We start from the raw sequence: 14,448 nt of genomic DNA, 5'->3' as shown, positions 1-14,448 counted from the left end.
TCTATCGGATTTGGTGGCCACGGCTACGGCCGGGAAATCCACCTTTCTACCTCAAGTCACTCCCCAACAGAAAAAGGCACCGACCTTTCAACCGCAGCCCTTTCGTTCCTTTAAAAATAAGAGAGCAAAGGGCTATTCATATCTGCCACGAGGCAGAGGACGAGGGAAGAGACAGCAACAGGCAGCTCCTTCCCAGGAACAGAAGCCCTCCCCGGCTTCTACAAAAGCCTCAGCATGACGCTGGGGCTTCGCAAGCGGACTCGGGGGCGGTAGGCGGTCGTCTCAAGAATTACAGCGCGCAGTGGGCTCACTCGCAGGTAAATCCCTGGATCCTGCAGATAATATCTCAGGGGTACAGGTTGAAATTAGAGACAGAGCCACCTCGCCGTTTCCTGAAGTCTGCTTTACCAACGTCCCCCTCAGAAAGGGAGACGGTTTTGGAAGCCATTCACAAGCTGTATTCTCAGCAGGTGATAGTCAAGGTACCTCTTCTACAACAAGGGAAGGGGTATTATTCCACTCTTTTTGTGGTACCGAAGCCGGATGGCTCGGTAAGGCCTATTCTAAATCTGAAGTCCTTGAACCTGTACATAAAGAAGTTCAAGTTCAAGATGGAGTCACTCAGAGCAGTGATAGCGAACCTGGAAGAAGGGGACTTTATGGTATCCTTGGGCATCAAGGATGCGTATCTCCACGTTCCAATTACCCCTCACACCAGGGGTACCTCAGGTTCGTTGTACAAAACTGTCACTATCAGTTTCAGACGCTGCCGTTTGGTTTGTCCACGGCACCTCGGGTCTTTACAAAGGTAATGGCCGAGATAATATTTCTTCTTCGAAGAAAAGGCGTATTAATTATCCCATACTTGGACGATCTCCTAATAAGGGCAAGGTCCAGAGAACAGCTAGAGATGGGTTTAGCACTATCTCAAGAGGTGCTAAAGCAGCACGGATGGATTCTGAATATTCCAAAATCCCAATTAATGCCGACAACTCGTCTGCTGTTCCTGGGGATGATTCTGGACACAGTTCAGAAAAAGGTTTTTCTTCCCGAAGAAAAAGCCAAGGAGTTATCTGACCTGGTCAGGAACCTCCTAAAACCAGGAAAGGTGTCTGTACATCAATGCACAAGAGTCCTGGGAAAAAATGGTAGCTTCTTACGAAGCAATCCCTTTCGGCAGATTCCATGCAAAGGGATCTGTTGGACAAATGGTCAGGGTCGCATCTTCAGATGCACCTGCGGATAACCCTGTCGCCGAGGACAAGGGTATCCCTTCTGTGGTGGTTGCAGGAGGCTCATCTATTGGAGGGCCGCAGATTCGGCATGCAGGATTGGATCCTGGTGACCACGGATGCCAGCCTGAGAGGCTGGGGAGCAGTCACACAGGGAAGAAATTTCCAGGGAGTGTGGTCGAGCCTGAAAAAGTCTCTTCACATAAGCATTCTGGAACTAAGAGCAATCTACAATGCTCTAAGCCAGGCGGAACCTCTGCTTCAAGGAAGACCGGTGTTGATCCAGTCGGACAACATCACGGCAGTCGCCCATGTAAACAGACAGGGCGGCACAAGAAGCAGGAGGGCAATGGCAGAAGCTGCCAGGATCCTTCGCTGGGCGGAGAATCACGTGATAGCACTGTCAGCAGTATTCATCCCGGGCGTGGACAACTGGGAAGCAGACTTCCTCAGCAGACACGACCTTCACCCGGGAGAGTGGGGACTTCATCCAGAAGTTTTCCACATGCTATTAAACCGTTGGGTAAAACCAATGGTGGACATGATGGCGTCTCGCCTCAACAAAACACTGGACAGGTATTGCGCCAGGTCAAGAGATCCGCAGGCAATAGCTGTGGACGCGCTGGTAACACCTTGGGTGTACCAGTCGGTATATGTGTTTCCTCCTCTGCCTCTCATACCAAAGGTATTGAGGATTATACGGCAAAGAGGAGTAAGACTAGTGGCTCCGGATTGGCCAAGAAGGACTTGGTACCCGGAACTTCAAGAGATGGTCACGGACGATCCGTGGCCTCTACTTCTGAGAAGGGACCTGCTTCAGCAGGGTCCTTGTCTTTTTCAAGACTTACCGCGGCTGCGTTTGACGGCATGGCGTTTGAATGCCAGATCCTAAAAGGAAAAGGCATTCCGGAAGAAGTCATTCCTACCTTGATAAAGGCAAGGAAGGAAGTCACCGCGAAGCATTATCGCCGTATTTGGCGAAAATATGTTGCGTGGTGCGAGCAGCGGAGTGCTCCGATGGAGGAATTTCAACTGGGTCGTTTTCCTACATTTCCTGCAATCAGGATTGTCTATGGGTCTCAAATTGGGATCTATTAAGGTTCAAATTTCGGCCCTATCAATATTCTTCCAAAAAGAATTGGCCTCAGTCCCTGAGGTCCAGATTTTTATCAAAGGAGTACTGCATATACAGCCTCCTGTGGTGCCTAAGGTGGCACCGTGGGATCTAAATGTAGTTTTAGATTTCCTCAAATCCAATTGGTTTGAACCACTAAGGAATGTGGATTTGAAATATCTCACATGGAAAGTGACTATGTTACTGGCCCTGGCTTCGGCCGGGAGAGTATCTGAACTGGTGGCTTTGTTTTATAAAAGCCCTTATTTAATTTTCCATTCGACATAGGGCAGAGCTGCGGACGCGTCCGCATTTTCTCCCTAAGGTGGTATCAGCGTTTCACCTGAACCAGCCTATTGTAGTGCCTGCGGCTACAGACGACTTGAAGGACTCCAAGTTGTTGGACGTTGTCAGAGCCTTAAAAATATACATTTAAAGGACGGCTGGAGTCAGAAAATCTGACTCGCTGTTTATACTGTATGCACCCAACAAGTTGGGTGCACCTGCTTCTAAGCAGTCGATTGCTCGTTGGATTTGTAACAAAATTCAACTTGTACATTCTGTGGCAGGCCTGCCACAGCCTAAATCTGTTAAGGCCCATTCCGCAAGGAAGGTGGGCTCATCTTGGGCGCCTGCCCGAGGGGTCTCAGCATTACAACTCTGCCGAGCAGCTACGTGGTCAGGGGAGAACACGTTTGTAAATTTTTACAAATTTGATACCCTGGCAAAGGAGGACCTGGAGTTCTCTCATTCGGTGCTGCAGAGTCATCCGCACTCTCCCGCCCGTTTGGGAGCTTTGGTATAATCCCCATGGTCCTTTCAGGAACCCCAGCATCCACTTAGGACGATAGAGAAAATAAGAATTTACTTACCGATAATTCTATTTCTCGGAGTCCGTAGTGGATGCTGGGCGCCCATCCCAAGTGCGGATTATCTGCAATACTTGTACATAGTTATTGTTAACTAATTCGGGTTATTGTTTAGGAAGCCATCTTTCAGAGGCTCCTCTGTTATCATACTGTTAACTGGGTTTAGATCACAAGTTGTACGGTGTGATTGGTGTGGCTGGTATGAGTCTTACCCGGGATTCAAAATCCTCCCTTATTGTGTACGCTCGTCCGGGCACAGTACCTAACTGGAGTCTGGAGGAGGGTCATGGGGGGAGGAGCCAGTACACACCACCTGACCTGTAAAAGCTTTACTTTTGTGCCCTGTCTCCTGCGGAGCCGCTATTCCCCCATGGTCCTTTCAGGAACCCCAGCATCCACTACGGACTCCGAGAAATAGAATTATCGGTAAGTAAATTCTTATTTTTAGTGATCTTTCTTAACAGCGTCTTATACGCATATTGGAAAGAGTCGCTCCAACAACTCTCCGCCGGTTCGCGGCAACACTTATCCACGAGTACAGTGCTGTTTCGGCGGCCGTCTGTGTCGGATATACTAGCAGGTCCATCAGACGTTACCAGGCTGTGGCCGGAGCACGGGGAGAAGGTAATGCATCGGTTCCGTGTAGCATGTATGGAATTCGGACACAGCTGCACTGTTTTGGGAGGAGACTACCAAACAATAGCTGACGTGCCGCCACCACGGGTGTTCCAGCTCTTAGCCTTAGGGATCATAGGCTCCAGGAATAGTATGAGGCTGCGATCCCTAGGGTTGATGTCAAGGTGGGGAGTCAGAAGCTGTCCTGGTCGCCCCTCCCCCCGGTTCATTACCAGTTTCCGCCGAGTCTCCCGCCGTGAACTGTTTCCTCGCTTCCGTCTCAGACGCTACCAGCTACACTGGAAGATGAGGGAACCCGATCGCAGCTTAGGCAGCTGTGTGACCGGGCGTCTGTGTTCACTGATCGCTACCACAAAGGACCCGGCCGCAGCATAGGCGGCTGCGTGACCGGTACGTCTGTGTTCACTAGGTACATGGAGCGGCAGTGTACACTAGTAGCATCTGGATCCACTCAACGTTCGCTAACGTATTGATCGATCCTGGAAGCGAGGTGAGTCTCCCTGTATCCCACTCTACCGAGTACGGGTTATACAGCACTAAATCTCTATCTACTGTTGTTTCTGTCGCATTGCGTCTGAATACGTTACATATGTTAAACATGATTCAGTAAATGTGTTCTCCTACATACTTAAAGTATTATTGTAGTTGACGATGTGCTCATATTGCTTAATATACAAATGTATAACATGTGACTGACTGCTAGTATGATGCTGACTTTGCTACATGTTTTGTCAGTTTGTTTTGCAGATCCTCAATGCTGGTGCATGAGTAGGATCGAATGGATATCATTTTAAAGGTGATACAGTCACAAAATTGTGTAGTACACTGCGGAAGTGCTGATTTATTTGTCATGTAATATAGCGGCAATGGTGAGAACACTCATACCATCTTTTGAAGCTGTATTATCCTCTCATGATCTGGTTCAGGACGGCTTGTATGCATAATGTTTTAGCTCAACAGGCAAGGTGGATGCAGGTACAAGTGTATCCACCTTGGGCTATATTTACACAAGCTTTATCCAGTAAGTTAGATGGATAATCCCCCCCAAAATCCTCTACCAGGAATAGGGTCACAAGCCCTTACATACAGCAGCTTCTCAGAAACAATGGTGAGTAAACTTTTACCCTCGCAGGCTACACATTGTTAGATTCATCAGAAGATGAAAGCCCAAATATTCTACATCATATGAAAAAAAGAGGTAGGTCTCAGCTGTCGAATATAGCTGAGTAAATTGAAAGCAATGAATCCATCTTATCCTTAGAGGATACAGCTAAGCCTGTGTTATAAGCCAAGGCACCTGTGTTAAACATCCCAATACTTGAATTCCAAGATCAGCTGACGGAAATCATGGAAGAGGTTTGGGTTACGCCCAAATAAAAGTTAGAATTCCTAAGAAATGGAATTCCTATGATCTGCTTCCAGCTAGGGATTGTTTTAAAAAAAAAAAAGGGGGAGATGGCTCCTAAAGTAGACAGGGAGAATCTACAATAGCTTTGCTTTCAAATTTCCTGTCTAGGGCAGTCATGAGGCCAAGCCTGGGCTTCGGCTTAAATGACAAAGGCAGTGGTTGCCTGGGCTCATGTAATGGAAGGAGATTTTTCAGTAGAGCAAAAATCTTATATGGCTCATATAAAAAAAAAAACTGCAATGTTCCTGGAAGCATTGGATTTGGGCAAAATATTTACTCCAGGGCATCAGCTCTAACTATACCCGCTCACAGAGCAGTTTAGCGGGGTAGGTGGAAGATCTACAGCCACACCACACTGAATATGGACAGTCTCATCAGATCTTGGAAGCTATGCAGTGTGGGGCCTGGTGATCTGCGAATACCAGGTGCTCTAGGTGGAATCACGGTCTTGTTCTGAAAATAATCCTTTTTTTGTATGAATTGACAGATATTCTGGAGTTAGAAGCAGATTCCAAGAATGTCCGGTTCCTTCCACATACAGTGCACGTGTGGCTATTACACTATCAAATGAAGCCTGTCATAGGCTGAATCCCACGTCAATGTGATTTGAGACTAGGAAACTATTGAGCTACCAAAAGAACTACAGTGTGGGCCTGGTTGGTACTCGGATGGCTATCGGGAATACCAGGTACTGTAGAAAAATGAAACCATCAGCTGATGGTAGGAGTTCCGCCTGGGAGACCCCAGGTTGGAGGGCCGACTTTCTCAGGTCATACAAACCTGGCATGGTATCTCTAGTTATGTTTTCACCTTCAACACAGCCTATCTCGCCTATAGACGAAGGCCTGGCTTTGCAAGAAGCAGGTCAGAAATTGGCTTCAGTCAGGAACAGTCATTCCAGTTCCTCTGACTAACAGGGACAAGGTTTTACCTCAACCTGGCGTAGTCGGAAGCCAAATGAGTCATTTCGACTCATGCTCAATCCGAAAAAGACTGAGCAAATACATTTGGAAACATGGAATTATATGTTCCTTATGTGTGGCATGAAGCCGGGTTTTTTTTTCTCCAAATCCCTGGAGATAGAGGAAGCTTACCTACAGGTTCCTATACGATTATCCATCAGTGTTATCCTCCAGAAAAGTGTTTTTCAGTTTAGGTTTTACCCTTTGGGTTAGCCTCAGTCCCCAGGTATATACTAGAAATATGGGGGTAATAACACCTTATCTCCGCCAGCAGGGGTTAAGGTTTTTTTCCCATACCTAGGATCTTTTAATACTGGCACAGTCGCAGAGATTGCTCTTTGTCAATGGCAAAAGCAATAATGAGTTGGCAGGGGAAGCGACTCATAACTTGGGAAAAATCAAAAATCACCCCAGTTTCGTCACATCCGATGACTTACTTGGGGGCTGTACTGGATCACGTCTGCAGAGAGTAATGTGTTACCTCGCAACAATAAATCCAAGGTTCACTGTAGAATTCAAGAATTGCCACACAGTCAAACGGTATCCATTCACCCAGCAATGCAGGGATGGGTTTGATAGTATCTGCATCAACAGGAGGGAGTATGCACAATTCCACTCTGAGTCTCTGCAGCATCTGATTCTTACCTAGTAGAATCTGCAATCACACCACACTGGATATGCCTAGACTTCAATGGATCATGGGAGAGCAGCAGTGTGGGCCTGGTTGATACCTGGAGGGACCAGCTGGGAATATAAGTTGTGGTAAGTGTTAATGGATTGCTTCACATAATAAAGACCGATTATGGAATTTATGACAAAAGTAAGAAGGTCATTAGCCTGGTGGCTACAGACATCTCAGCGGGACAAAGGAAAATAATTTCAATATCAGATTGGAAAGACTCTGACACTAGTGTCAGGGAAATTGTGTTCCCAAAGTGCTGTCTACCAATAAAGGTGGAAACCTCGGGCCATATACAGGGCACCGGTGTAGGCTCGGGACAGTCTTCATAAAAGAACCAGTCCAGTTCCGCTCAGACAAGGCAACGGCAGTAGGGTCCTGTCAACATCAGGGAGGAACTCTCAGCCGAAAAGGGGGTGAAGAAGGTAAGTCACATACCTAAGAGGTAGGATTCATCATCTAACATTGTCCGCCGTTCTCAGTCCGAGAATCAAAAACGGGGAAATGGACTTTTTCAAGTTGATACACCATTCAGAGGAGTGAATGGGCTCTACACCCAGAGATCTTCCGGACTCTTGAAAACGAGGTGCGTGCTAAGAGATGTATCTCAGAACGTCTTGGTGGAACAACGGAGTGCTCACATACGGGTCAAGAAGGATCCCAGGGCGATCGTTGTGGATGCCTTATCGGTGAGACAGGACATTCATCTGGCAGATGGGTTTTCCTCAAATTACCCTAATACCCAGGGTAGTGAGGAAGTTTAAACAGGACGACCAGCAAAGAATGGCAATGGATGCTCTACTTCTGCTCTCTCAAACGTCCAGACCTACTAATACAGGGTCCTGGTTGTCACAGACATGCGGGTCGACTGTCTTTGACAGCGTGGCCATTCAAACCTCTATACTCAGCGCAAGAGGATACTTTTAAACAGTTTCAGAGCAAGGAAACCTTCCTTAGCTCGCATTTATCACCAAATATTGCAAGCCTATATATCATTGGTGCAGTGAAAGAGTCTACAGCCACACCACACTGGATATGCCCAATATCACCAGACATGGGAAGCTAGGCAGTGTTGGGCCTGGTGAGTATTTGGATGGGGAACATCTGCAAACACCAGGTACTGTAGTTGAATGGGACCCTAACATTTTTCAGAGTTCCAGGGTCTTAGCATTCCTCCAGACAGGAATAGATGGCTTCCTTGAGAGAAGCAAGGGTCGGCATTGACTATAGAATTCCAAAAGTAAATGACCAACTTACACGATGGGCGTACCTTTTTTCAGGGTATGCTGCGCATTAACCTTTGGTTGTGCCGTGGGACTTGTTTAATCCTGAAAATCCTTCAAGTTGTCCCAAATGAACCACTTAAGAATATGGATTATGAATGGTTGACAACTAAAGTGTCTTTTCTACTGACTAAGGCGTCAGAAGAATATCAGACTTAGGAATTGTTTTATTGTCCCCATTTCTGATTGTTTTTCCAGATAGAATAGTTCTCAGAACTAGATCTGGGTATCTTCCTAAGGTGATGACTAAGTCTCACCTTAATGGAAATATTGTCCCGGCCTTTAAGGTCTGGACCTTTTCTGTGGGAGATGCATCGCTGGACGTGATCCGTCCATTAAGAATCTACGTGGATGGTACCAGTGTCATCAGAAAAGCATATCTCTTTTCATTCTCTATGGATTTCTTGAGAGAGGATGACCTGCTGGTAGGCAGACACTGGCAAGATGACTTCGAATGACGAAGCATAATTTCAAGCTGATCTCCCTGTTCCGGCTAGTGTCTCTGTTCACTCTACTTGTAAGATAGGTCCTTCATGGGTAGCACAATGTGGTGCTTAAACAGAACAGGTATGTAAGGCAGCCATATGGCTTCCGTTGACACATTCATTAAAACATTATGCCGTGGATACCTTTGCCTCTCACGATACTGAATTTGGGTGAAGGATTCTCCTATGCATCAGGAGCATCCCCACCACTATACTGCTTTGGGAAATCCCATTGTTATCCTGTGGATAACCTGTGGACCCTGCCGGAGAAATATACGTTATGGTAAGAACTTACCGTTGATAACGTTTTTTTCTCCTAAGTCCACAGGTTCCACAGGGATCCCACCCTGATGCACCTGATTGGAGGATCCTTTTTTATTTACTAACCTCTTCCTTCGGAAGGGTGTGCATGTGTGTTTTTCTCGCCTGATTAGGGCTCTACATGATGCTCCTGCCTAAATGCTTTGAAATACAACTGGTTTGCCTGAGCCGGTGGGCAGGGATATATGGACAGGCCATTGCATCTTGGGAGGCCTGAAAGCTTTGATCATTTGGTGCCAATCCGCTGTCGCTCCATCATATCCCATTGTTATCCTGTGGATTTAGGAGAAATACCGTTATCAACGGTAAGTTCTTACCATAACGTATATTTTTAATACAGTTGACCCATTGATAACTTACATTCCTGCTTCTTGCCCTAAAACATTGAGCCCATCTCTGCTGTGTCATCCAACTTGGTAATGATTGATACCTGCATTTTTTTTACCTTATGTTATATCAGAAGGGCCCCCCACAGTGCAGAGGTGGGGAGTTGTAGCTGACAGATACTCATTATACATGAAATATATCTATTTTTTAATTACTTTTTAATATTAAAGTAATCATGTTAGAAAACATGGGTCCACACATACATTTTAATGTACTCTTGCCTAATTCTGCTTCAAAGGTAAAACTTAGGTCACTTGTGCTTGGTATTATTGGTGTCTTTACAACATCAGTAGGTATAACTTTGCCAAAAATATTACTTTATTTGCCCTTCGTACATGAAAACAGGCTTTTAATAATAAAATATATTGTCTGTCTGGCATCAGAGTAACAAGAGTGAAAGCTGCGCATAGTGCTCTAGTGATCTGCAGATTTGCTGAAGGGTTGCAACATCTGCTTTGATGCGTTCCGTCAGCATTCATGCAAGGTGTCTGCTAAACAGAGAACTAAACACTAACTGCTTAGCAATGAGCACTTCAGTCAATCAAAGCTTAACCAAGGGGAAATGTTTTTCTTATCATATGGAGCAAACAACTCTTGGCTTTTTAGCAATGTTTTGATTTACAGTTTATTTTATCCAGTTCGATTTATGTTTTTATACATGTAAGCATTGTACCTTTTAGTCACAAGTGGAGAACACATGTCAAGGTTGTGCTCTGTTTAACCAAGCATAGATTATTTGATTTAGCAGCTTGGCTGCCAGCGTAAGAGGGTGATTGTATAAACAAGCAATACATGCAGTCATCATTTTTGTGAATAGCTGTTTAATATACATTATATACAAATACTGTTTCATTACATGAATTAAACAAAATGCACAGTATGTGTATTTAAAATGTATGTTTATTATGGAGCCTTTAAACAAATACGGCACAATCATTGGACATAGGGATTACCTGGTGGTTCAAATGTCATTTATTTTGTAAAATTGTTCCACCATGCACGGCTTAGATATACAGCATTGGTCTCCCCTTGTATTTATAATAAAATATCTAGATTTATATGCATACTTGTCTACTTTGCATAGCTTCCCTAGAGGTGATTCCAGAAGGGTGGTCCAAATGACAAGTGCGAGAGGGTATTTTGGGTGAGTGGTGAGGGTATGGTGCGATGTGTGCCATTGTGTCCCCGTCATCCGCTTCAGTGCCGTGACTTTTGCCAGCATGCAGCGGGGTGGGGCTGTGACAACACCAATTGCAAAATTAAGCCCTTACTGGGGGAGGGGCCCAAACCTGGTTGGTGGTCTGCTGACAGAACGCTACCAGACATTCTGGGTGAGAAAATATATAGGCATGTTAGGCTCCTTTAGGTAGCTTTCCTTTTCTTTATAATTGGCTACATACTACATTTGTTTGTAGATTGCAAGGATGTCCGTACCATCTGATTTAATCCAGAGTTTACAATTAATCACATGGTCCATTATACATTGTATAAGCTTTCTATGCAAAATATCTTTCCCTTTAAGGTTGCTATACACTAATATAGATCTAATACTGTAACATTATAAGGATATTAGAAGTTAACAAGGGGTACGGTGACAGTATAGAAGCTCCAGACTATATGACCTATGCTGTTTATAAAGGAGTAATGTGTCGGACTACACAATATCAAATGATACCCTCTCCATTTACCAAATTCAAGGATGTACTTAACGGAGATGTTGCATATATTCTTATCACTTGAGTCTTACATGTATGTTTCACATAGAATATAAAACAGCAATACAATCCATGGGGTTTATGTAATAGCCTATAAGATGCAGGTGTGAGGTCTTGGTTTGCCTGGCTGTATTTTTTCATTTGCTTTAACACATCTATGTATGGACATCTATACAATCTGGACTGGGATTTGAGGAGCGAGTTTTGTAATCCATGTTCTAGGTGAATACTGTGCTGAAAGTTTAATATCTAATTTAGCCCTTTCTTTGTGTGGACTCTGTACAGCCTAATTTGGGTTGTTGTCATTGAAAGCTATAGTGTTTATCTCCCCAGTCACGAAGGAGTCTCTGTGAAGATGCCCTCTTGAAAATCAAAGGAGTCATTAGCTTTACATTTCAAATGGCTGTACAAAGATGTGTGGTCCGAATCCGCTCAGACCTAAAAGCAGAGGTAAGAATTTGAGTCTCCAATTCAAAGAAATGATGGTCCAAAGCACATACAGGTACGTCCACAGTTCTGAATACATATTCTTAAATATCCAGGTTTTTTTTTTGTCTGTTTGCTGTATTTGTGGAAACTAATCATCATCAGTGGAGTCACAAACCTCCAGACCAGACTTTTCTTTAAGGTACAGCTTAAATTTTAAACAAAGTAAACAAAATGACATGTCAGAATAACCAGTGCTGCTGAATGGTTATCCGTTTGCAATGATCTTAGGGGTAATTCAGAGTTGATTGCAGCAGCAAATTTGTTAGCAGTTGGGCAAAACCATGTGCACTGCATTTGCAGAGAGAGATAAGGTGTGTACTCATGGTGAGATTTATCTGTCCAATCTGTCTGGTGAGAACAAAAATCTGGTAATGGATTAGAGCAAATGACAACAGACCATTTGCTCCCAACCACTGGAAAATAGACAATGGTTGTTCAAACAAATAGGTTAAATCAGTTTGTTTGGAAAAATGTGTTAAATCAATAGTTTTAATCCATTTTCCAGTGTTTGGGAGAAAATGGTTGATTGTCATTTGCTCTCATCCATTGCCAGATTTTTGTTCTCCCCAGACAGATTGGACAGATAAATCTCACCATGTGTACACACCTTTAGATTTGGGTGGGTTATTTTGTTTCTGTGCAGGGTAAATACTGGCTGCTTTATTTTTAAACTACAATTTAGATTTCAGTTTGAACAGACCCCACCCAAATCTAGCTCTCTCTCCACATGTTATATCTGCTCCCCCTGCAGTGCACATGGTTTTGCCCAACTGCTAACAAATTTGCTGCTGCAATCAACTCTGAATTAGGCCCTTTATCCGCTGACAGCTGCTTTGTGGCTTGACAATGCCTATATATGTATCCTATTTAAAACACTCTAAAAGGTTAGGAGACACAGTACACAATTGGCGCAAAAGGTACCGCAAGGGTACGCCCTTAGTGTAGCAGACGCTGTGCACAGGGTGTGAGCACAGGCGTCGCAGACACTTACAGAATTAAACTTTAATAAATATACCATAAACAATGTACTTATACTGTAAACCCTTGTGCAGTGATAATGTGTAAATGCAACACAGTGTAACCTTGTTAGTCTAAAAGCTGTATGAGCGTATGTGACGCTCAGAGAACCCCTTAGCAATATAATAAACACTCAAATACCGGTCTAAGGGTCGAACGCCTTTTAAGGAAATGAATGAACGTTCAATTGCAAAAGAATAATACAATACAAGTTATACACTACCAAGATAACATAAAATACCTAACCGGATAACTACACATAAAATACAATACAGATACAATTACATTTAAAGGGGGGAAGGAGAGAGAGAGAGAATGGCTTATAACATTAAATAAGAGACAATATGGTTGCAGAGAATTTACACATGTGAGAAACAATCGCTGCGCAGTTAGTCAATGCTGAGACCCTTTGTGGAGAGAAAAATTGAGCTCACCCAGGCTGGCTGTCCCTATATACACAACACCCAGCAACAACACAATGGTCCCTACAATACCGCATGGGACAGAAGCTAGACTCCATTTTGGGAAAAACTCCCATGATTCCAAAGTCTGTAACATATGATTTAAAAGGGAATGCTAGCAGCCATTTTAGATTTGCAAGTCCAAACACATGGCACTCTCTGCTACACCACAATCACATAGCAGAAGACACAAGACTCCACTATATTCCAAAATGTCCAAGCCTCAACACAATGCATATGTTCTGATTTTACAATTCCAAACCATCTAAATCACCTTTCACAATTTCAAGCCAACACAGTATCTCAATAACCAGAGCATATGGTATGCTGACTATGCTATCCTTCCAGAATCAGCACCACATATCTCATGCTGTCCATATGAGCCATCACAAGACCAGATCACCAGGTACCCACAAGTATCAGCCTGCTATTGCTACAAGCACATGACTACAGTAACAAAAGGAAGTATGTTTTGACTTCTAACCTTCAGCAAGATGTATCATGTAAAACTACTATAATCTGTTATAAATCACCATCCATAAATGTATACCAGAGATGCTATGCTACAGATTGTCTACTGTTCCAATTCATAACAGATTTCATAGAGTATCATCCCAAACACCCAACAATCACACAACTGCACAAGCATCATTAACCTTAAGCCATTTGTATCTCCAAACTAACTATTCTATGCCATTATTTCACAACTACTTTACCACAAACACATATTTAAACTATTCTATGCCATTAAGCCATGAGTATACAATACTTAGCCTTTCGCTTGGAGCCTGGTGATAAGCAAGCCATGCTTCTGGATGCTTGCTTGGTTCTGAGTGAGTCAGTGAGCCCCGTGATTTCCAGTGGATAATCTCATACCTGCATTCCAGCTGTGGGGGGGTGTCAACCACAGGAAGTGTGTGTCTTTCACAGCATGTGGGCTAGCTGTATCAGTGAGCAGAGCTGACCATGTGATCTTGGTTATGCACTTGTTTCAAATTCCTGTCTTGTGGGAAGCTATTGTTTGGCGAATACTGTCTCACTGTCCACTTTCAGTTGAGACAATGACATCCCAGCAATCATTCTTCTGGAGACAAATCCAGCCCCATTCGTAAACACAGGTGTTGGCCCTCCTCATTGAATCTCAAAGCTTAGTGTAATTAAAGGCTATTGTATTCCGTCTGCGGGACAGAAACTGACTATTCTTAGGTGTAATTTATTCGGAATACAATTAATCTTCAATTACTATTCCTGTGCTTAACTATGCATAAGAACATGTGAAGCCCTTTTAACATGCAAAGGGGAATCTCTAAGGTCTAAGAGCCATCTTGAGACCCACTGATACCTGTTGAACTCAGGGGAATATTAACTTATAAAATACATTATTTTGATT

The 14,448-nt window shown here is 43.9% G+C and overlaps 1 protein-coding gene across 7 annotated transcripts in view; it reads left to right on the top strand.

Annotated features, from left to right (window-relative positions):
• The window catches only part of ARMC1 (armadillo repeat containing 1), a 156,968-nt gene that overhangs the window by 106,123 nt on the left and 36,397 nt on the right, over window positions 1-14,448 (top strand). For 5 of the 7 annotated variants that reach the window (XM_063923797.1, XM_063923795.1, XM_063923799.1 and 2 more), the window contains one exon: window positions 11,410-11,541. In XM_063923797.1, coding sequence (XP_063779867.1) covers window positions 11,410-11,541 — 132 coding nt within the window. The remainder of the gene's footprint in view (window positions 1-11,409; window positions 11,542-14,448) is intronic. The other 2 variants (XM_063923800.1, XM_063923802.1) reach the window with 1 other exon arrangement.

The sequence above is a fragment of the Pseudophryne corroboree genome, chromosome 5 (genome assembly GCF_028390025.1).
Source record: "Pseudophryne corroboree isolate aPseCor3 chromosome 5, aPseCor3.hap2, whole genome shotgun sequence".
Taxonomy (NCBI): domain Eukaryota; kingdom Metazoa; phylum Chordata; class Amphibia; order Anura; family Myobatrachidae; genus Pseudophryne; species Pseudophryne corroboree.
This window is presented reverse-complemented; position numbering and strand designations above follow the sequence as displayed.